This window comes from Falco peregrinus, chromosome 6 (genome assembly GCF_023634155.1).
Source record: "Falco peregrinus isolate bFalPer1 chromosome 6, bFalPer1.pri, whole genome shotgun sequence".
NCBI classification, from domain to species: domain Eukaryota; kingdom Metazoa; phylum Chordata; class Aves; order Falconiformes; family Falconidae; genus Falco; species Falco peregrinus.
In genome coordinates, this window is record NC_073726.1 from 38,529,244 (window position 1) to 38,553,989 (window position 24,746).

The window sequence follows — 24,746 nt, forward strand, 5'->3', positions numbered from 1 at the left end:
GCCCTGAGCTTTGAGACCAAACATGAACTGATGAAACCCAGCAAGGGGGGTTTCAGTCAAGCGAGCTTCCCCTCCCCATGTACCTGGCTAGTTGCCTGGGGTCCCCTTCTAGGGACACTGTCACACCCTGCCAAAAACCTTAAGATAACCTTAAGATTTAGTAGATTTTTTTAAACACCCTGTAGCACTGCAATTCCTACTGTCTTCCAAAGCTCCACACAAGAGAATGGCAAGACCTGGTAATACTCAACCTGTTAATAAATGCAAAGACTAGCAAATCATACTCATACTTCACAGCAAACGTGAAGGGAATGACAAAGTGCTCAGCTCCCGCTAGCACCTTTCCAGAGGGCAGAACTCAGAGACAACTGCGTGTTCCAGCCAGCAGACAGAGCCTGCAGCTCCTGCTTCTCCACACCAGACAGGGGCAGGGAGGCCAAATTCCTCTGTGCAGTAACTTCAAACAAGGGATTAGAGACAGAACTCAGCTGATATCTTGATGTATTACCTTGTCTGTCCTTTCATGATAGATTCAGAGAGCACTTCTGTACTGCTGACACAGCAAACCATGCACCCATACAGGCTCACGGGAGAAAACAACAGTGAAAATCTGATGGACCTGGACAGTGACAGACTTTACTGACCATGTGTGGCAGTGACCAAACCAAGGTACCACAAAGCAGCTGTATCTCTTCTTCAGTTCAAAAGCAGAAGGATTACATTCCTGGAACACAAAATAAACCTTATTCTCCATTTCTGATGTTAAAAAACCACAGTGAAGTTATGCCACAAAAAGAAAAAAGTGCCCTGTAGATAAAGTCCAAGATTAGACTTGCCCTGGAAAGCAACTTACAATAATTTATTTACATGTGATTTTCTATAGAACTAGTAACTGCTCCTTTTATGCTTCTTCGTGTCAGACTGCAGTAGGCATTAGGTATCTCTACAAACGCTGAGCAGCACAGGGGAAGAGCACAGGGCCAAGCCCCTAGCCAGCACCCGGCTCACAGCCTTGCACTGAGCCACAGAGCCCCCAGAGCTGGTCTGGAAGCAGGCAGAGGGACAGACACCAGCAGCTGCCCAACAAGTGCTGGTTGCTTCTCTCCACCTTTTCCCACCTGCTCCATAAGGTCAAGCAGCCGGAGAGAAGCTGTGGCATTGCACTGAGTTACGCTTGCAGCAGCAACGTGGCAGCAGAGTGGTTGCCATGATAAAATGGAAGCTACAGGCCCTTTCCTCTGACAAAACTGCCCACAGGCATTTGGACACTAACTACCAACCTAATCCACTGGACTCAGTACGTTCTACCAATCACTTAAAAGCAGCTCAGGTTGTCTTTTAATCAAATTAAGTTTTCATATAGAAACCACAAAATGCAGCAGCTTAGAGCACATACTGAATTCCCAGCCTCTGAGGGAACAGAGCCTGAACGAGGATGGGGACCTGGGTGCACCAGCTTCTCACGCCTGATGTCGCTTTTGCGGTAGTTTCAAAAAATGCACTTAAAAACCACCTGTGACAGAATTAAAGGCATCAGATTTTACATTCATTAAACACTTGGCTGAGAAACACATGGCTGCATACATTTCTGCACTGCAAGTGTGACAGAAAGTAACAGAAGGACTTCTGTTTAAAAAGTCAAAAACTGGTCCACAGCATCTACGCAGTTCTACCATGTGTCATGCTGGTATTTTGGGACTTCCACTTGCTCTGACTGTTACCCCCTTTCCAACGTTAAAAACCTAATCAAACGGGTAGAAAACCCCTTCCAGATTAAAAAACAAACAAACAAACAAACAAAACCCAAAAGACAACCAAAGCCGCCCAGTACCTCTCCTCCGGTGTGCAGAACTCACACGCGTACTGCTTTTGAAAGCGCTTACTCTAGTGCCCTCTATTGCTGAACCCCCGAAACAGCCAGCATGAAGTTAACTCAAAAATCAGCTCTTCCTTTTGGTTTTCCTTTAGAAGAAACCTGACCAAAAAGTAAGAACTGGAAAGAAAAGTGTGGTTTAGGTCCAGCCGCCTGCGCTGCTGAGCTGTGAGTTCCTGAGTTAATAAACTCCCTCTTCTTGCTGAAATTAATAGCAGACAAGAGACACCACCAGCAGTTTAGGGAGGGGGTGGATTATAGAAAAGCACTCTTGAGAGCTCAGAAGAGACCTGATTTACCTGTTTTACTTGGCCACAACATTGGGAGTTCGCTCTGAATTGCTGCTGAAGGATCAATGATCACTCTATCAGGGGAGATAAAACCAGCAATTATACCCGAAGTTCAAAAACTTGAACTTTCTGCCAAACAAAACCTGCAGACTGTTACGTTTAAATGTGAAATTAAAAAATAAAAGTTGAATCAAACTCATCAAATTAAATGAAGCTTAATACAAAAAGAGTTGTGCTTGTGCAGATCACTTCTAGCACTGAGTACAGCTCAATTCTGATCACTTTTTTTTTTTTTTTTTTTTTATGCTGTATCCAGGCTCAGTCTGTTTACATATCAGGCTCTAATGTTACATTATCTCTTCAAAACAGGTAATTCCACACTGCTAATTTATTAATGTTCCTCTTCATAAATGACCAGTCCACAGCTTTTATTTCAGATGCTATAGGTCATCACTCCCACCCTGAGAGTGGACCTTGAAGCAGATGAGCTGCAGAGATGTTTAGTTTAATGCATACAGTTGGTTGTCCTCTTTTTCCTCCCTTGTCTTCCTACGAGCTCCCAGGGCAACAAAGGGAGGCAGTGGAGAGAAACAGCATCTCCCAACTGCTATTGCTTGACATTGACAAAGGAAACAAGAACTGTGGCAGCAGAAAAACAGAAAGTAAAATTAAATCTTCCAAAGTACTTCAGAAGACACAAGCCCACTATAGGCATTGGGTGTAACAGCAATTCCTGATGATACTGACATCTCTCACGTGTTATGGACATACACTTCAGTAATTCTCATCCAAGCAGTGACTGGGCCCGTGAGATGAAGTTCAGTCTCTGAACATATTTTTTTTCTTACTTTTATCATAGGCTTATGAAAATCTTAATAACTCTCCAGGTACAAATCAGGATTTCCTTTGGAAGGGAGGCAGAGTAGCCAAAGAGATTTGTCTTGTCTCATTTAAAACTGGTAGAGCCAAGGAAAAAGGAATTTAGTGGAATGCCACGTTTGCCTCATCTAATTATCTGAGAAATGCGATAAAACAACACATGATGCAATTTGCAAAAGCCACATGACTGGTAAGAGCCATGAATGATAACCACTACAGCGAAAAACACACCATGGATTATCCAGACACAGAATGCGTCTCCCTTGGAAAAATACAGACCCAGAAATAACAGAAAAACTAAACAGTTATTTAATGGGTGGAGAATTACACAGAAATCAACAATAGCGAGTCAAGCTTTCATATTCCCTGGCCTTTATCAGTATTGCCCCTGAAAAACACAAAAACAGATGGACCAGGTTAGACCAAAGATCTACCTAGGCCAGTAGCCTGTCTTGGGAAGAACCTGCCACCAGATGCTTGGGGAACATGTATGAGAAAAAAAGTGAATTTTGAGTGATATTTCCCCTTATGCCTTTCTACTCTCTAGCAATCTGCAACTTGAACAAATGAGCCAGAGGCTGTATCTGCATCTGTTTATTTAATATCCCTTGATGTCTCTTTCCTCCACAAATTTCTCTAATCCATTCTTGAATACATTTGTACTCCTAGTCTCATAAACACCCTGTGTCAACCAGTTCCACAGCTGAATTACATGCACGCGTATGTATGTGAAAGAGTAGCTTGTTTTAAGCCCCTGGTTTGGCCATTTCATGGTATGGCCCTGACTTCTACACTATGAGAAATGCTAAATAACTATGCTGTTTTCAATTCTGTGTGCTGTTCTTATTGGTACAGAAGCATATTCTCTTAAAGCCGCCTCTTACCAAGAGGAAAAGCCCTGGTCTGCAGGAGTTTACTAATTTCTTTGATAACCCAAAATCTTCTCTTGTATCTTCAAATATTACTATACCCTCTTTAAGAGGGCATGGTGACCAAGCTGCTTCATATGACATGTGGGCACAGCACAGTTTTCTGGGTTTTCACTTTATTTCTTTCCTAATACCTCTATATACTCAGTTCCCTTTTACCTTGAACATTGAGAAGAGTCTCTTCAGAGAACCATCCACATGATTAATTCTGTTTTCCAAGTGATAAAAGTGAAATTTAAGCCACTGCTCTAGAAGTGCAGCCAGCGTTTTCCCCATATGATTTAGTTTGCATTTATCAACACTGAATTATGGTTTACTGCCCAGTCATTCAATATGATGTGTTTCTTCTACAGCCTTCTACAATTAACTTTAAACTACACTGATGACCTGTTGAAACTGACACCCCACACCCATCTTCTTATTAATTTTGTTAATAAATAATTTTTTATTACAGATGCCAGAACAGCTTCCTCTAGAACTAGGTAAGTGCCCTTTTAAGCAAATCATACCAAAAAAACCCCAAACAAAAACATATATATATATACTTAAAATGAAAAGACACAGGAAAAGCACATATAGAGATGTTTTTGAAAAGGAAAGTGGAAACTAAAATCATGCTTTCACCACACAAAGGATCTTTAAATGGCACACTTCCATTAATAATCTATGTGATCTTAAATGAACACTGGACACAGGCTATTAATTGATGATTAAGAACATTCAAAGCAAATGTGCTGAAATGTCCGAAGCAGATGAACAAATATGAACTGAAAGGACTGTGCCCAGTCTTAATGCAGGCGGAAAACCTGTATTTGTGGTCTGATGGTAAAAGGCCACCATCTCCTACCTTCTTCCAATTTGCTGCAGTATCCTACCCATCTCCAGCACAATATAAATCGTAGCCATGAACTAGATGGTCAGGAAATAAACAGATACAGCAGTCTGAAAAAGCTGAATCACAAGTCTTGGTTACCCACTCCTGCAGGTCCTAGTGAGGTACAACCTCGGGTTGCTGCATCCACACTCCAGAACATCAATGTGCAGTCATAAGCTCACCTTGTCTGATATGACATCAAGTTTAAATAAAAGTGATTTACATCCAGGCTGGCTTCCATCGAGACAGTGTCCTTCTGCTTCCTCTCCCAAACACAGCTAATTAATCCTTCAGATGATATTCCTTTGGAAGCAACCATCTTGTCCACCCATGTGAGCTCGAATGCTCCAAAGCCACAGTTCCCAAATGTCCCTACACTCCATTTATCATCTGTATTGGGCAAAAACTCTCCATCACTCGCAGAGATGGACGCCTTCCTGAGCACCCCTCTGCAAGCTCTGCGTGCCTCGCTTGGCCTGACGTGCCCGTCACACCACAGAGCACTGCTCCTATGCACAGCACAGCTGATCTGCAGAAGAGAACTGGGGCCTCAGTGACCTGTGGGGATGGCCAGGTGAACATTTTTTTTTACTAAAAACACATGAGACCTATAGATGCTCACTGGACAGTTGCAGGTACCCATGCAGGAGACACGGACCTGACTACAGGGACCACAGAGATGTGACATGCCACTGACCTGAGAGAGCAAGGGAAGCAGTGGCTTTAACCGACGGGGTTTTGACAAAAACACAGAAATACAGTGAATTACCTGTTCATTCATTTCCCTGGTGTGTAGTCTCACAAATGCTAGGTATGCTACCTCTACATACCCAAACTATTCTCAGAATAACCTGGTTAAAGAGGTCACATAAGGACACAGGTGTTTACAGCATAAGCCATATATATTAGCTGGCCAAATATGAAAATCAGAAATGAATTTACAAATATTTTAAACTAAGCCATGCTATATTGACATATCACACTAAAATTATGTTCTCCCTTCCCATATGTGACATAGATTTATTTTGTCAGCTGGATATATTGAAGAGAGATTTCAAAGGCTGACTTTTCTCTTTGTCTGATCAGTTAAACCTTTGTATGTTAATTCTTTCAGAAGGCTGCAAATTTAAGGGGTATCACCATATATCTGTTCAGGTTTCCATTTACTTTGGGTAACACATATTCTTACATAAATAGGATTTTATAGTGAACGCTTGACCATTATGACCAAAAATCCTTCCAAATCAATAAAAATACTAACTTTACTGTTAGAGAAGGACTAAAAGGGCAAGACACTAGAGCAGAAAAGTTGCAAAAACCCCCAACCAACAATGAAGGGTAAAAATCAGCTTCAGGCTGTGTGAAACACAGTTTAAGATTTGGTCAATAACTTCTCACTTCCTGCCCTCTGAAAGAGCCTTCCAATGCACCTGGTACGACAGTAGCTCCAACTGATGGGAACCCTCCCCAGCCAAGAGCTGAGAATAAAGCTCTTCATGAGCCAGGAGGATTTGGCAAGAAACACAACTACACAAAATTGCCCACCTCAGACTAACTGAATTTGTTGTATTTATTATAATGGCTTCAGAACAAGCAGGGTTTGTGCCTAGGGCAGTTTTGTCAAAGTACAAAAAATGACAGCAAGCATTGTGCTTTTCATATTTTTCACAGAATATTATAGGATGCTTTTCTGAACAGGTCTAAAATCTGTTTTTCTCCTTTATAAGCCTGAAAAATATCATAAAGGTTTAAATCAATGCAGATCGTAAGATCATCTCTGCCAGGGGTGAGCATTAGTTGCTTAGGAAGAAACTGCAAGAAACAGTAACAGCTGTGGGATCTGAGCCACAAAATTATCTCAAACTAATCCTTAATTGTTAAAAATTAGCTTAAACCCTGAAGCAAGAAGATTTATGTCTCTTTCAAAGATCTTCTTGTAGCTTCAATTGTCATAATATTCAATATTCTTATTCTTCCAGACCCTCTTTAAATCTTGTTACATTCCTGACCTCAGCAGCATCCTCTAGTAATCGAGTTCTACAATTTAATTATATGCTGAATAAAAAATAAAAAAAATATTTCCTTTTATCTGCTGTACATTTGTCACCCCTCACCTTATTCCTCTGCTATAAGACAGAGAAAATAGGAGCTACTTGTCCATTATGATTTTTTTGATCATTGCTTTCTATAGTCTTATCATGGCCCTCTATAATACTTCTTTTTCAATTTCTTTGTGTTTAAATACCCCTCCATGTCAACGCAAATTCTATGAAGATGTTGTAGCAAAAAATCCAAATGCATTTCAAAGAAATAAAGGCTCCAGAACCCTAAATAATGCATCCCTCAGCTTAAGCCTCTTATAAAATGTTAGGTACCCTTGATGGAACTAAATGCACTTAAAACATTATCAGCTACATTTAGTAATATTCTGAAACATGTCTAAGGTATTCGTTTAGTCCTCCAGTAAGTAATTTAATCAAAACCAGTTACTGAAGAGCACCCTTCAAATTTAGGAAGTAGCATGTTAGCTGTAGGCAATAGACCGTGGCCAACAATCCCAAAGTATCCCTCCAAGGACATGTTGGAAAACTAACAATTTTTAGGAACAGCAACCTAATTATGCTTTGATAACTCTTTCTAAAATTGCACCAAATGCAACTTTCTGAACACAGTTACCTACAACAGTTCTAAATTCATTGTCATACTTAAAAACCGATTTTGTCTGTGGCAGATTTTGTTTCTGGGTCAGGCAGAGAGGACAAGGCATCCTGAGACACAGGGTGACAGAAGCTGAACAAGAGCAACAACTCTGAGAGTACTATACAGAGGCGCAGTGCCCATCTCTTGGTTCAAATGCTGAATGATATCACACAAAACCTATGACAAAGCATATTAGAGAACATAATCTCTGCCCTTCTTAACATGTCCAAATCGTGAAAGTTTCTCTTTTGTTGTTGTTAAAACATTTATTTTATTTTTTAAAGCATAAATTGCTAAAAACTATGAGTATTATTGAAAGCTTTAATTATCAGCTGGTTTATTCAGCTGTGGAAGAAGCCTAGTGATGCAGAATTGTTCTGCTGGCTCATCCTGGATGACCCATGCAAAAAAAATTCTGTTAGTGCCAATACTGGAAGCAATCTGGCAGAAAGACAGAGGCAGAGATAAAGTTGAAAACTCTAGTATGCTGGAGGTGAGGGTAAACCTCTTTGTGTAACAAGGTAGCTATATGGTTAGTACTGCTCAGACTAGGCTTATGCGTTGGGGAACTCTCTCAGAAGGATAGAAGGAGTAACTTGGTTAAGAGTAACCAAAATGTAGTGTTTCAGAGTTAAGGAAGCATGTGAGTAATCTGGTAATTCCTTAAGAACCCAAGGAAAATTCTGGCCACTCAAGAAAAAGGCAGAAATGTTCATGGACTTCAGTGTAGCTAAGGTTTCATGCCACTTGCTCTCTCTGTAAAGACTAAACAGTAATCACTGGTGCAAACAGGAGCTGTACCCCTTCCCCTGTGAGAGGAGCACCAGGGCTTCAGCTTCCTGTTTATTACAGATTTATTCAATGAGACTGGCTTCTGTACAGTTATGAGAATTTTTACACTGAGATTTTTTCTGCTTGGATGCAACCTTCTGCTAAAATGTCACATTTCCACCAAAACCACCATTTGGTTATAATCATCTCATTGTACAGGTAGAAAAGGACACGTAGGGCACTTTTGACACTATTCACAAATTCAGTTCAAAAGAAATGCTAACACATACATTAAAATCATGGTAGAAAGGCAAATCTTACTCAAACCACAGGATGTAGAAAGATATGGGAGAAAAAACACAAAGAAGTGTTATTTTTAAAGCAAAGTTCACATTGTTTCTTGTTACAAGTCATGGATGCAATATTCTTTTGTAGTTCTGAGGGAAAAGATAACTGGCATGTAACACTTTCACATATGTGCAATGGCCAGCAATTAAAGCTCTCAATAACATTTATTGATACTTTTTAGCCACTTATGCTTTCACAGTAACAAACGAGATGCAGGAATTATCTGATGTGTTATGAGGACTCAGGATGATTTGATGTATTAGGGGGGATTTGAGATTACCAATATTGAAAGAGAAGTTAATCAAAGTTCTAGTTTTAGTCAAAGGATGTTTTGCCACAGACTTCAGTGAGCTAGGATTTCCCTCTGGATATTTGAAATCCATGGACTCCTTCACATGGGAAGAAGTCACACACCATTTAGACATGTGGCCCAACACAGATCTCAGATGGCATAACTTGTCCTTCCCCTCTCAGAGTCACAAATCTGTTACATGAAGCACAATACTAAATTGCTCAACTGCAGAACTGACCCAAATCCCATCCCATAAAAATTATGTTCTTAATGTTGCAATACTTGCAGAATTGACAAGTTCACCATTTTGGTCAACAGAGTCCTCATCAAAAGAAAACCGATCTTGTACAATTAGTCCTTTAAGAAGAACAGAAAGAACTCAGCTTCCTAAGCTATGGCAGTGCAAGTTCCTCCAAAGCCCTGAGAATTTGCCTCGGCCCCAGCTTTAACAGACCACGCTAAAGGGACAAAACAGTCTTTGGGCTTTAAGGGTGTTTATGAGAATGCTAGTCTGAGAGGTGCAAACGCTTCTCTGCAAGAACTGGACAAGGATCAGAGCACTGAGCTATCGTTAGAAGCAATGCCTTTCACTAACTGGAGAGCTGAGCGGTACTGCATTTCAGCTGATAAAATGGAAGTGAAGGACAGTGCATCACTGTTGAACACAAGCCCTCTCTAAACTGCTCATCACTTCCTGTGAAAACTGGTACAATGAGTTAAGGTCTTTAGTCAGTTCAATCTTCTCACAGCCTTCTAGATCAATTAACAGGTTAAGGCAATTCCAAATAATTTTCTGGCGTGTATTCAAGTCATATTAGAGCTTCTATATACATACCTAAGAGAGAAAAAAGGTCTACAAAAACAAGACACCAAATATCATTGACATGATTATTAATAAATTATACAGCTGCAAGAGCATTCTTCATGTGAGCAAGCCTAATGAACCTTCTATTGCATTTCCAGAATATTTTTACAGTTTTGCTTAATGAGCCTCAGAGAATGGAAAAACGCAAACAATGCTGGCCTGGAGAAGTTAACCAGATGAATGGAAATAAATTATTTTTGCCCTTTTAATTTCTTTTTAGCAGGAAAAAAAGTCTAAAGAAACATAGCAGCAGACTTACCAGCAGACTTCCAGAGAAGTTTTACTGTCCTTCTCCTTGAACTGCTCAATGATTTAGGAAACCAATAAAAAAAACGTGCTATCCTCCTGATGGATTTGCTCAAGTCATTTCTTATTGCCATAGCTGAACGGGCTCCACAGCTACACCAGGAACAACAGACACATGTATTCAGGCAGAGAGAGGAAAGACCATGAATACCCACACGGAGCGTGCTCGCTCTGAGCTCAGCGTCAGCCAGCACGTCTCAGGACCACCTGTTAGTCCTAAATCCCCTCCCTCTCCGTCACTCTGCTCCAGACTTCCCTCGTTATTACAAGAAGCAGCTATATTAATAGATGCTTTGGCTAAAGAAAGACCAATGCTTCAGAGTCTTAACCTGGTACTGTGTTTCCAGTGATGTTAAAACAAGACATGTTTTCCATAGAAAGGTTTTGAAGGGCTCATTTGTTCCATCTCAAGCTACCTTTGCTAGGCTGCAAACAAATAAACCCCAAAACTGATAGACACAAGTCCCCTTTCAAAACTCCCTGATTTAAATCAACAGGATTTTCTGTAGAGTGTTTCTCAAAGACCTTCTTATGAAGGTTCTCAGCAGTAAATTTAACAGAGATTTCTATAGATACACAGGGTGTTAAAAATGCAACTTCACTCTTAAATGGATTTTAAGGCAAATGTAAGAGTCAAATCACTCACTGCCACAGCTCAGTTCAGAATCAAGCATCTATCAACATCACTATCCAAAGAAATTAACAGCATCTAGGTAGATAAGACTACACATGCTTCAAACATGATATATACTAAATTGTAAATCCAGAGATGCTATGAACTAATATATGCACCCTGTGACATTTACCACCAATTCTAACATACATTTTTTAACAGCAAGACTATTTAACCATTTCCCAAGCTCAGTATGATTTCCTTGACTATTTCCCCGTTTCTCTTCAGCTTCTCACATTTTATTTGATTTTTTTCTTCTGCTAGATCTGAATTGTAGAAAACACTGAAAATCAAGACTAATGTCATTACAAAACAAAGATCCTTTTATACCAACCTTTAAACTACAGAAAGTATGGGCTTTGTTACACCAGCTACGTTCACAGCATGCAGTTAATAACTCTTCTAGAATTCACAATGTATTTTTCTACGCTAAAATATGTGAAGTATTTAACCCCATTTTAAACATCCAACATTTTTAACATACTGCTGCTTCTCAGGACCAAGCTAGATAGACTGCATTTCCTCTGGTCAATATGTCTCTGAAAACAAATAAACATTTCCATTTGTACTGTATCTGCCACAATTCTTCAGCCAGTGTCAATGAAAAAGCAGAAGGCAGGACTCAGGCTGCCAGACATGTCTCTTGTTTGAGCTCCACCCCATCATACCAGCAGGAATTTAGTAGCAAAGTGACGGTTTTAGCACAAGTAGGAGGTCTGTCACCCAATTCAGCACACGCAAGGGGCAGAGTTAAAGGCCCAACAGCTAACTCGCTTCTTTCAGGAAACAGCGTGGGTCTGAATGTTTAAGAACATATGCCAAATACCAAATCAAACAATAATTTTTTTTTAAATGTATACATATAAAAATTGAATGAAAATCCAAGTAGCATTAAAAAATCTCCACAGTATTTTAGACCAAGTGAATATGTGTGTTAAGACAACTAGTTTTATAATTTGATAAAGAATCCATATAGGTATGGATCTTTAGCAGTATATGAAGGGCGCAGGAATATTTTTTTTTCATTTAACAGAAAATGCTGGTACAGTCTTTTTGTTATACTGGTATTTTATGAGGCTTAAAAAAAGTATGCAGTAAACCACACCAGAATATAACAATATAAAGAGGTAAACTGACTTTGCAGATGAGAATAAAAAAACCTGCGGAGGTTTATACCTTACAGTGTTTAGTGCCTTACTGGAACAAAAAATAGGCAAGAGCACAAAACGTTGCATATTACTTTAAGGCAAACAGAACTCATTCTATACAAAAAGAGTCAGTTCAGTGAATCTGACAATTACGCTATGCAACAAACCAGCTAATACAGATGAGAACACGGACCTCAATTCAAGCTGAACCGAACAGCAGTGCTAGCTAGCTTTGCAGTAGTTTCATGACTCCTTCATCACTTCACATCTCTAGGCCCTAATTAGGTCAAAATGTAGAGCTAATGGACAACAGCCTGTCCCCCACAGTTCACGGATGAGGGGTCTGTGATGATGATGGGGCTTCCTCTCAACCTGAACTGTTATCTTTAGAATATGAGCCACTGTGCTCTGCACAGCAACGAACCGCTGTCAGCCCGCATCAGCTGCATCAGCTGGGCTAGGGAGAGTTCACACAGTCCCTCCTAAGGCAACTCTGCTTACATTACACTGCAGCATTACTAAATTTAAGAATTCACTGTATTAAAAAGGTACTGCACAGGGCTACCTGTGTACCTTTCAATCTACACTGACCAAGAGACAGTGCATGGAAATGCTTTCCAAGGAGTACCGAAGGTCCTGAAACGTGAGCAGAGTCACACTCTTGATCCCTGCCTCCCTTTAAGGAAAAAAAACAACCATGTAAGGCTTTTTCCCTGCAGCAGCTTTCAACCCCCAGGTCATACTCTGCTCATCTAAGCAGGGTGCTGGAGGAGGGGAGGGAGCGACTGCTGCCCGTGCTGCAGTCCCACCTGCCTGGGAAGGGAGGTGAGCAGCTGTCCTCTGCTCTGTGGACAGCCTCTGACCTCCTGCCTCCCCGCCATGGTGCAGAGGTCAGTTCTCAGCAGGCCTCCACCGAGGGCAGAAACAGCACACGCAGACTTCATGTGTGCAGCGCCCATGCTCTCCAGCCACAGGCTGGGATGTGTGGCAGGTCACTGCCTTGGCAGGAGAGCTGGCCACATCACACTGCTCTCAGCAGCTGTCCCACAACCCGCTTTCCATGTGGAAACCTGCGCGCACCATTGGAAAGCAAAGGGGTGCTCATGGAAGGTCCAATGGTTTAGACACATCACTGTATGTCTACCCTGACATACAGAGCCTGGCAGAGCAGCTCTGAACAGAGCTACAGCGGCTGCCTTGCCGTAGCCCTCCTATGCCCACTGCCCGAGCTGGGAAAACCAAACAACCCAAACCCACCCTCGCGGTTACATACTCTTAAACAATGAACCGTAAACAACCAGCGGTGTCTGACTGGGAACATTCTCCTGGAGTGTGCCAAGTTTATACAGTTTTAAAGCAAATTCTTTGCCAATAAGCATTTGTTAGAGCAATGCAGCAGCGCTGAGATACCATAACAATGAAGGCTAACTATGAGGAAGAGACAGTGGTACCAGATGGGGGGCAGATGCAGAACTTTCTCTGCTCTAGGGCAGAAGAGCATTTTTCCTCAGTGAGGAGTTACTGCCATTTCCACTGCTAGGTAGCAAATGACTGGGATGAGCGAAGGATTTTTTTTGCTTTGACTTAACTGGAACTTCTCCATTTAGTCTGCTTTCAGGAACAAAGATACACACACACCTATCCACAGTGGGAACTGTGTGTAGGAAAAGCTAAACGTATTAAGGAATATCTGCTTGCCTGCATTAGCAAATGTCCCTATTGGCTGGGCTGAAAATGAGTTTTTGCTTTCTTTGTAGACAGTAATGTACTTGGAAAACAAAGTGGTGTCTTTCCAACCTGTCACAGTATAAGTATGTGACACTATGCTATATGCCACACTGACAGGCAGAGTTCAGTGTGGAGAGGTTCACCAGCCATTCTTCACAAGGATATTTTCCATATTGATGGAGCTTAAAACTTCCAGAGAAGGAGGAAGAGAATTCCAGACCTCCATGGACTGTTTCCCTCCACTTTTTGCCTGACAGAGATCTGAAATGGACTAAAAGATTTTAGCAATCCAGAACTGGGTTATGCAGAGAAACACTGTACCTATGCACTGGGCAGAACTGAATGTGTGAAACATACTTAACTAGAAATTATAAACAGAAGCAGTGACTTTCCTTAAACCCTGTTCAGCTGTGTGTCAGTTTTATCCAAGTAGTGAGGGAGGGGTCCTGCCTCACTGGGTTTGAGCGCTACTGCATTTGCATGACACTGTCAAGACACAGTATCACAGATTTCATACTAAAATATAATGTATAACATCATCATGTGTGACAAAGCTATGCAGTTGCTAGGAAGCTTATAAAGAACACAATACAACTACTAAAAGTAAAGAAACAAAAAACTGCTGCATTTGAACTTAGTTCAGCAAAAGTAGCATAATACTTCCGATTCCCAGCTCAGCTGTTCATCCCTCCCTAATCCAAATAAGCAGCTATATTTGTGAGCTTTCTAAAAAAACTTCTGATTCTCAGCAGCTGCACACACACAAAAAGAAGGGATTAAAAATTAACCAGTGATTGGCAATCTGCAACTTCCAAAACTTTGCCTCCCTTTGAAAGATGGAAATTGAAGAACTGTAGTAGTCAAACTGATGTAAACCACATTTGTTATCAGATTTAATGACCTATTACTTTACAGATAAACAAATAAGGTTAAAATAGAATTGCATAGACACCTTCCTAGCTGTGGCATCAAAAGTATTTCACATGTTCAGTTGTCTGTTATCAAGGCTTCTGATAATTTATACACTGATAGGTAATAAATGTGATATGAAAGCAAAGAAAACTGACAAAAGAGAAGGGGAAAAATGTTGAAAACCTTACACAATGCACCACAGGTGACAGTTGTGTCAAGAGACAAAGATACCGTAAAAAGATCACACAACCCAAACCTTGCTGCACATCAGACTCTACTACTACCAGATCTGTATCTCTAGAAATTCCCATCCAACATTTTTTTCTGAAAAAAATGCTGCTAGTCCAGACACTTCCCTATGTTTAGAATGACTTTTAAAGTAAAGCAGCATGAAATTTGGATGAAACTCATCCAAAATGGAGAGGAAGCAAATGAGTATTAAACAAGCATGAGCAGTTTCAACACTTTTTCATGGCCCTACAGAAATCTCTCTGTACAAGCAGGTAGCTGGGCTTCGTCTAATTGAATACAGATGTCTGCAGCTGCACTGGTTGTCATGGCTGCCTCTGCAGTCAGCAGAGAAAGACCAGTGCCTCTTGGGCAGCATATTTATTCCCATCCAAATCCATGAGGTGAACTGTGCCCTGCACAGTTTCTGGTGAAACCATGGAAAGCAGATTGGAGCCTAGGAGAGCAACAGTCCTTCTTAGCACTCAGTCTGAGCAGCAGTAGGGGCAAAATGCGGTATCCTGGCTTTTCTGTGGCATGCTGAGGACATCTTACATGGAAATCCCTGAGGTTTTTCAGGTATGTCATCTCTGTTAGAGATGGAGGACAGAAGCCAGAATGATGGAACCCAGACAACCAACAACAGCAGGTCTCATTTCAGAGCTGTGACATAAACACACAGAAGCACTCTCAAATACAGCGGGGTTTCGGTTCATTTTCTTCAAGCCTTAAGTGCTGTTTATTCAAAATAAAATACATAAATTCAGCCTATCAATCATGTCTCAAGGTACTCTGAGATTAATTTCTTACTTCTTCTACAGGCTATCTATTGGGGAATAACTGGATTTCTCCCTTTGATAAGTAAGGAGCAGGAAGGTTTCTTCTGAGCAATAGCTCTGAAGAAACACATCCTGGATTTTGAGGAAGAAAATCACAGCACTGAAGTGCATTCGTTCACACCTGGTTGCTTCTTATTTCACTCTACAATATATTACACTATCACTAAATATTTTCCTACATTGTTACATGGAAAAGAGTATCTCTGTATTTCAGTAACATTTCTGCTTGATTCTTTTCAGTATCATCCCTCGTACTGTAAGTTGTTTCCTGTTTCATTTTGAATACTTCAACCTGTAAAATTTGTTTTAATTTGCTTTATGTTATTTTCCAGATGCTGGAACTGTGCAGGGGCAGACAGGACCAGCACAGTACAGTGATGGAAGTGAGTGTGTGGGAGAGGACATTGGTGTGCTGATCCAGCAGAGCATCAGGAAGATTCATGGACTAATTTCTGGAGACTGCTGCCAGGACAATGTGATGCACATTAAGGCTCACTGCGTGTATGTAGGTGGGTTTGTGCATTGAAACTGAAGTTGAATATAAATTAAAAAAGCTAAATGCAGACAATAGTAGTGCAATGTGAAAATAACAACACATTAGTGTTAATTTTAGCCATGTAGTAGATATTATACTAGTAACAGGAAACTCAGGAAAATGAACAGTCTTTAGGAAAACTACTTTTGCACACACAGAGCTATGCTTCAGAGTATGGGAAAATAAAACTCAAGGCTAAAACTGGAGAGAAGATACTGAGGTGCCTTATAACACGGTTTGACACATAGGACTTGACTGAGCGAATAACAGACCAACTTGCCTGTGGGCTTTGGGTGACTTTGTGCCAAAATTAATAGACTTCTCAGTGAGAGCTTGCATGGAATTATCACTAAGGGAAATCAGATGGAGGTGGAAAAGCAAAAATATGCGTTAAACATTGCTAAAACAGTAAGTTTATTCAACCTAATCTGGTCTGCTTAAAATTAAAAGCTGCCTGATCATTTTTAGGGTACAAGAAAGCTGTGAGCATCCTTCTTTAGACATCTGCATGTAGTATGAGTGATTACGTGCAGTTTGCACTTGAGATTAACAAGGGTGCACCTTGTACATTTATTCTCTCTTAGAAGAGTAAGATGTTTCTTACTTTAGCCATGGCAGCTACTAGGTAATAGATGAATATTTAGAACTGGAGTCTAAGAGAAAAATACAGAAAAGAGATATTGCAGAGCTCAACTTTCATTGTAGCCTTTCACGCTTTCTTCCAAGCTCCTACACTCACTGTCAGGCTGTTGTACCCGAGCTACTATATGTGATGTGCTCTTCCTTTACTGAGCAAAATCAAAAAAGCATTCATCAGTACTCAGTATGGTCTGGAGAAAACAGCCATGTCTAGCAGCTCATAAAGCCACCCGGCCAAAACCAGAATCATTATTTTCTTTCTGTTGTGGACACTGCTGACCTGCATTGACTGGATAAAGAGATCCTTCCAAGCAGGCTGGAGGCTTCTAGTCAGTGCAGCTTAGCAACAGAAGGAAGAGATGACTATGGCTCCTGCACGAGAGCTGAACTCTAATGCTGGCTTGGCCAGTGACCTCCTGGGTAACCTTGAAAAAGTCACTTCACCTCTGGGTGCTTTCACCTGTGTCTGTTTCACTCCTAGCACTTCAGAGCAGGGGATGCTTCTTCCTGCACAAGCTCACTGTCTATTATGGACTTAGGGTGGTTGAAAGCTCCTAATGCTAACAGCAGATTAAAAAACCCCAGCAAAACAGTTGGAAGAAAAACCTTAGCAATGAACTATGCTAGTAGTTTATCAAAATATACATTACCCTGTAAAAACTTTACCTTTTTCCCCAGTGTGTTACAAGCATAGATACTAGCAATACGTAAACAATATGCAGGCACAATGTAATTGAAAAGGCACCTGTATCGTTGCTTCCCGCAATGCCTCAAACTCCTGGCCAAGCAGTGCTAACTCTCTGTTGAACTTTGAGTACAGTAGGACTGTACGAAACAGGCATCAAGACACAGCAAGCTCTCCAAAGCTTTCACCTGACAAGGTCAAGTTTCTGCTTGGTTCCCCAAGGCTTTCCAGCAAGCAGAACATCACGCTGGCAGGTAATGGCAACATTTTTATGATAACATTTTTTGTAAACAGATCATTGCTTTGATGTTGTATTACACATCTTGAAGACATCCTAGGTTATGAACACTGCCTGCAGAAACACCTGTGTTATCACTTTCTCATTAGCAGACTCCTTTCTACTCCCGTATCAGCTCTCAAATACCTACTTGTTCAAAACGAAGCCGTAGGGCATCTGGCCTCCTTCCACCCTGTGTGTGAAACGAAACACAGGGTATCTCCACATCAGGAGAGGGTTCCTGCCCACTCACAACAGCCTCTGCAGCAGCTCCCCACACAGTGGCTCCAAAACACATGAGGAAGACAAGAGGGAAAACCACGCAGCATTTTCAGAGCCTTTCAGTGTTAGCATCTGAACATTATGGGGTGATTTGTTAAACTTTTCTCTTCACCACTATGCAAACTGAATAACAACTGCTTGTATTCTCTGTAGCCTCTTAGGGTTCTGTCTGAGACCCAAACTCTGAAGGACACCATAATTAACAATTAACCATTCATGAGATGGTGAAAACAAGAACAAAGGAAAAGATGCTCAGAGAATGGGTTAAAGCCTCTATGTATGACAGCATATGGCTTAGGGGTGGGAGATGGGACTCACACAGGAGGAGAAATGTCAGCGGCCAAGAAAACAAGACACACAGTAACCAAGGAATTCAGTGAGGGGTTACCGTTCTCTCCAAACGGGGGAGGAAAGGGCTCAGCTTTGCAGCAGTGGGAGCCTCACTGTGGCTGAGGAGACCACAGAAATGCCCCTGGAGGTGCAAAGAAACTGAGGAAGACAGCACGCATTAACTCTTGAAGAGCAAGCTCCATCAAAGCTGCTTCTTGCCGGCAATTTCCACACCTCTTCCTTCCTCCCTGCACCAGGCACGCCAGCCTCCAGCTCCACCAGACCTGTGGAGCTCCAGCAAAAGCCTCGCTGGGGCAGCAGATCATCCACTCCTGCAAACCCAACGGGGAGGAAAACAGGGCTCTCTCTGAGCAGAGCTCCACCAGCACAACCCAAACCCTGTTGCCTTAAGCTGCTCCAGCCCCTATGGATTCTGGGAAAATTTGGTAATTTTGGATTTAAAAGAAAATAAAGAAAATTTTGGGAACTGAGCATTGTTGAGCAGCTCTCCGCAGAAAGAACAAGAAAGGCAAGCAGGTTTCCACCACTACTATTTCTAATTTGCCCCCTGGTTCTCACTCTTCAGATAAAACTTTCAGAGGCTCCTTCAACCCCCAACAGTTTTGGTAATTCAAGTCGTAACTCTAGAAGCAGCTTTAGCAACTTAACCCCCTCATTACATGTGATTAAATACAAACACACTCCTACTGCAGAGACAGTGGACAATGTTTATCCTCTTCTTTAAAAACATGGAAAAGTATGTTACACAAATTTGATGTCAAAAAAATATCTTTCTGAAGGAAAATACCACTGTGCATTTGCTCCACATTTTACCCTCACTTCTGTAAGGGGGAATCTATTTCTTTACCACTCCTGACAGTTAGGAGGCATTTAGATAACATACCCTAATTTGTTCTAAGGAGATAAGGGCTTGGGGTTTTGTTTTGGGTTTTGTTTGCTTTTACAGATACTTAAAAAGCCCTGTAGTAAGAGAGCTATACCACATATTAAAATGTAACCCCTCTGTCCTTCAACTGTGCTCAAAGCAGGAGTTAACTACTGAATATTCAGAGCCAATATAAAAAAACCCACATTAGAAACTGAACAAGGCCCCCATCAAAGTACCCATTTCAGCAGAGAAAAACCCCGAAGGCCCTGATAGGCCCTGAAACTGCTGTACACTTCACAAGGGAAGGTCGCTCAAAAAACAAAGTCTGAGAAATGGGTAAAAAAGGTGTCAAGAAGATTCAGTGAATGAAGCAGAAATGACCACCCGGCAGATTTGAGAGGAAGGGGACACCTGCAGTCTTACCCATGGGCTTTTGCACCTCTGCAGAGCACCCTGCAACCGGAGAGGCTGCTATGCCGGGACTGGGGTGTCTGCCTGTGCATGGGTCACACTACACCCAGATAGCGTTACAGGTGTAACGCCACGGGTATAGAAAGTAACAGTATAGGTAAGGAGGAAACAGGCTGAGGGACATCACTTCCAGCTAGCATTAAAGGACGCCCACTGACTCCATCGATTGCACCTTTATAAAGGACTCCAACCACCAGAAATCCAACTGAAATATTCTGGTGTTTCCTTTAGCAGGCAACTTTTTACAGGCAACTTAACCCATACTTGTGAGGCTCTGTTTGCTTCACAAGCCCCTTACAGTATTACAGCGTGCTGGTCTTCACTCCCGCAGCCCCACCAGCCTCGCCATATAAACCCAATACACACACCAATGCATATGTTGTCGCATGGGCAACGTACAGTTGGTAAGAGTAATAAATATCAGTTCTTCAAGGTCATGCTTTTAACATGCATGGGTAAATGAATCTCCATGCATAAAAGCATCCAGGAATTCCCAACCAAGTCCCACCACAGAATACTGGAAAGGGACAACCTGTTTTCCACAGTACTTCTAAATACCATATCTGCTTACGTTATTTATCTGCATAAATACCATCTGCTTAAATATCTTCAGAAAGTTTGAACCAAAAGTCATGTAGGATCTATAACTTCTCTATATTCTTTTGAATGAAGAGCAAAACTTCTGAAAAGGCCAAGCAGCATTTCTATTTGGTTCAGTGACCAAGTGTATCAGAAATGAAAGTGTCCAAATGCAAGGTAAAAGAAAGTTACAAAAATGAACTAGGAGGTCCACAGCAAGTAGTCCACAAAATAATTCCTTTCACACCCCCTCCACCTTTGTACACCCCATCTGTTGACCAGACTATGGGGAAAGTAAAATCTTTCCGAAACTGTATTCCAAAGCCTGGCAGTACTGCCTTTCATCTAAAACCATAAGAAATGCCTCATTTTTCAAATGCCAAATGATACAGTGAAACAATGCAACAGCTCCAGGGTCTCTACACTACATAATGCTACACACCATGAAACCGTCAATATGATGTAAGAAACTGAGAAATTTCACTCAGAACACTATCAGATCAAAAGAAAAATAGAATGCTAGAAAAGAAAAAAACACTTTTTACTGTATGTCATTTCATTGGTATAAACCAGAATAGTCCTGACTGCCTCCATTTCAAACAACTTTATGCAGTGAAGCCAGGCCAGGCAATGGCATCCTGCATTGGCACAGCATCACCAGGTTTTACTCCAAATAACAGAGGTGAAAAGGTGAATAGCAGCGCAACTCTGGACTGCTAAACCAATTAAGTCTTTCTTGAAAAGGAATCCAAAACAAAAGCAAGAGCTCAGATACTTCTGAAAAAGATGCTTTGTAGTATTTCATTACACTTGGCTTTCCTCCTGGGCTGAAGTCCAGAAGTATCAGCAATGCCATATTTATTTTTTTTTCAAGAAATAAGTTGCTTGAATAATGTGCACCTTGTGCACTGCATTGAAACAGATGATTGTTTATCTCCTTGAAATTTTTTTTCATTCTGATCTTTCTTTCCTGAGTTATATGAAAGTATTTTTTCACCTTTTAGCAGAAGCCTGAAAACAGCCTTGTGAAATACAAACAAAATTCACTCCAAGGATCCCACCTCACTTTATGGTGTGTACCAAGGAGCGTACAAAACCCCAAAGACAACCACAGCCCCACTGTGAAACGATGAAAGCAAAGTTGAGCCTTTACTGAAGCTCAGCTCGGGTATCGTCCTTGTGGGGAAGGCAGCACAGCGACACACAAAGGAAATCCCCGCTCCCATGAAGACGTCACTGAACTTTTCTCTTAGACAAAAGTCTGCACCTAAATACTTTAGCATTACTCCCTTGATATGCCCTTGGACTGCTTCCCTGCCCCAGAGGGAATTTCTCATGCATTTTAATTCTTATCGCCAAATCCACCACCTCTGACTGACTGATCTTGTCTGAGGACAGCAATCTAGTGAGAATTAACTTCAACCAATACTTAAACAGGGTAATTCAAATAAATGTATTATCTATGTCTTTGTGACTCAGAATCACAACAATTTAGTATCTAACTCCCTCTTTATCAGTAGTGGACCATCTGGAAGATGCTGTTGTGTTTTGCGTTTTAGTTGATGTGAAAGTCCCTACCACTTGTGGCCACTGGAGAACACAGTTATCTGGGAACCTTTCGGCACTGTCACACCTTGCCAGGCAGAATAAAATCTTTGAGAGGTACTTGCAATTTTAATCTCAGTTGTAATCTCTGCTTCACAAAGGATACCCAAAGGAGATCATGGCGTTTTTCACAGAGGTTACCACAGTGGCCACAAGTTTAGCTGTAGTCCTGGTTCATCTGCTGCAGCTTTCAAGACCAGTTTAGACACACTTTAGATGTTGAGCACAGCTGTGTCTGCTGGCTTTCCAAAGCAGGGGACATCTATTTCTTCTGTATTCACTTACTCACAGAAGAGACTGTGACTATGGGTGCAGACTGACGTCTGACCACAGAGCGGATTTAGCAGCTCTGAGCCGGGAGGGCAGCCAGCCACACGTTCCTTCACGCCTCTGTGCTGTCCTGGCACAGCCGTATCTGTTCATCAGGCCGGCCCGCTGGCGAGCCTGCAAACTGGGAAAGAACAGAGGTTCTTGCAGCAGCCCTTGTGCACTTTAGCTATTGTTTCCTTTCATCTCCATAGCACTTAACAGCTTTTAAATATTATATTCGTGCTAGGTCATAAATGCTGAATGCTTCCTCTGCTACTTAAACAGCAATTAAAGAGAGCATCTTGAAGTACTATGCCTCATAAAAATTGAGTTTGTCATGGAGGAGAAGGAAAAGCATTGTAAGCTGTAATCATTCTGAGAAAACGTTCCTGGGAGCTATACAATCCTACGTGACACTTGAAGTTCTTGCCATGGAGCATCTGCTCATAAAAGAAAAAATACTCTTTTTAAGGTTTATTTTTACATCAGCGCACTATACACTCTTGTCAGAGCAAGCGGTGCACTAACTTAAATGATAAATAAAATACATTTTATTTTCACAGCCAAAGTATTTCCATTCCAAGAGTAACTGTAAAAAAAGAGCTACTGAAAGTGAGCATAACTGTGAGAACACTAGATCATAGCAGGAATTTTGTATCTCAGCAGAGGACAGTACAAGGTTATTACATCTCCTTAAGCCACAGCAAAGCAATAGGGAAAGACTGACCTTTCTGTCCTGCCTTGAGTGTCACACATCACCTGTTAAACAAAGGCCCAATGACGTACATGCAAAGCAGCGCACACACCTTAACGCCTTGCTCCACCAGGGACAGTGTGAGATTGTCCCCCAAAGCGCAGCCGCACGGCTGCCACGGGTGAGGAGCAGCCTGAAAGGCGCGCTTGGCCGCAGGGCTCTGCACCACAGCCACTCTCGGGGGTACCGTGACACCCAGCGGCGTGGCCCAACGCTTTTCAAACCAAGGGATGGCGAAAGATGGCTTTTCATCAGCACAACATTGCGTATGTTCTCCTACCATAAAGAACTGGAGGTAGCAGGTGAATGAAGTCACTGTAGATACACTGCCGTACACTTAACACACTTTTAAAGTACAGTGGCAGTAACCATAGGGCTGGAAAGCAGCGCAGTTGTTTTCTACACAGGGAAAGGAAAATGCACCTTTGCCTACTGTGAGCCAGAGCCCAGGGACGGACGGACACGTACGTGGTGTGTCCATGGGACGTGCGATGCTCCAAGACGCAGCCCGCCGTCTCCTCCTGCCTGCAGGACCGGGGAGAAGGCGCTGTGGCTCCTGCCGGGGGTGGGAGCCCACCGGAGCCCTTCGGAGCGGCGCCGCCCCCACCCCCTGGCACAGGGCTACCTGCCCGACGGGCGCAGGCGGAGCGCTTGTCCCTGGATCGTGCCGCGCTGTCACCCCGCGGTCACCCTGTTGTCGCCCCGCGGTCACCCCGCGGTCACCCGGCCGCGCAGCACGAGGGTCCCGCAGCGCCCAGCCCTCACGCTCCAACGCTTCGCGGAGGGACCGGCGGCTCCCGCCGGCGCCGGGCGAGGGACGCGCTCCCAGCGGGTGGCGGACAGCCGGCCTCGCCCCGCGAGCCGCACGACCCTCGGTTCTGCGCGACCCGGGACCTCCCGGCTCCCCGGCACCGGCGCCCGCCCGCCCGCCGCCCGTGTCCCGGCAGAGGCCGCGGGCGGGCCCGCCGGGGCGCTCACCCGCGCAGCGCAGGCCCTGCGAGAGGACGAAGCGGCAGCAGAGGTCGCACCACGTTCCCGCCGCCGCCGGCCCGAAGCGGTGCGGCGGGAGCGGCGGCGGCGGCGCCTCGAAGATGGTGCGGACGTGGCGGGGCCGCGGCGGGGCCGGGCGGCGGCGGCCGCCGTGCGCGGCGGGGCCCGAGACGCCGGCGGGCGCGTCCGGCTGTGGGAACGTCGCCGGGCCCCGCGGCGGCTTCCCCCGCTTGTCGCCCGGGGCCGCCGCCATGCGGAGCGCCGGCCGCCGCCTGCCTCTCCCCGCGGAGCGGCCCGGGCGGGCGGCGCCTCACGCACATGACACCCGCGGGCGAGGGGAGCGGAGAGACGGCGGGGGGGCGCCGCACCGCACCGCGCCGCACCGCATAGCCGCACCGCACTGCACCCGTGTCCTCCCCCGGCCCGGCGCGCTGCCGCCGAGCCCTCCCGCCATGAAGCGTCTCGGGGGGAACGACCACGGCCGGGGGCTGCGAGGCGCCGCCGGCCCCGTTCCCTCGGCCCGCCGCCGCAGAAAGTCGTTGCCGCAGCCAGGAGCTGCCGTTCTCAAGGCAGTCGCTAGCGCTGTGCATTACACGCAGGTGTGAGGCGCTTGCAGGAGGTACGTTTTACTGCCGTAGATAAACCAGCTAAGACCCTGCTGCTTGCGGCGCCTCCGCTTGTTTGCTGCCCGCGCCGACGGGAAGCTCTCCCGGGAGCGACCGCGGTGGGACCGGCGGCACCGGCAG

At 43.5% G+C, this 24,746-nt stretch overlaps 1 protein-coding gene across 1 annotated transcript in view; it reads right to left on the reverse strand.

The window, feature by feature from the left end:
- Window positions 1-24,268, reverse strand: part of RASSF3 (Ras association domain family member 3) — a 111,831-nt gene extending 87,563 nt beyond the window's left edge. Inside the window, exon 1 of the mRNA XM_055808353.1 lies at window positions 23,989-24,268. Within this exon, the coding sequence (XP_055664328.1) occupies window positions 23,989-24,253 (265 nt within the window). The 5' untranslated portion in view covers window positions 24,254-24,268. The remainder of the gene's footprint in view (window positions 1-23,988) is intronic.
- Between the last annotated feature and the right edge of the window lie 478 nt (window positions 24,269-24,746).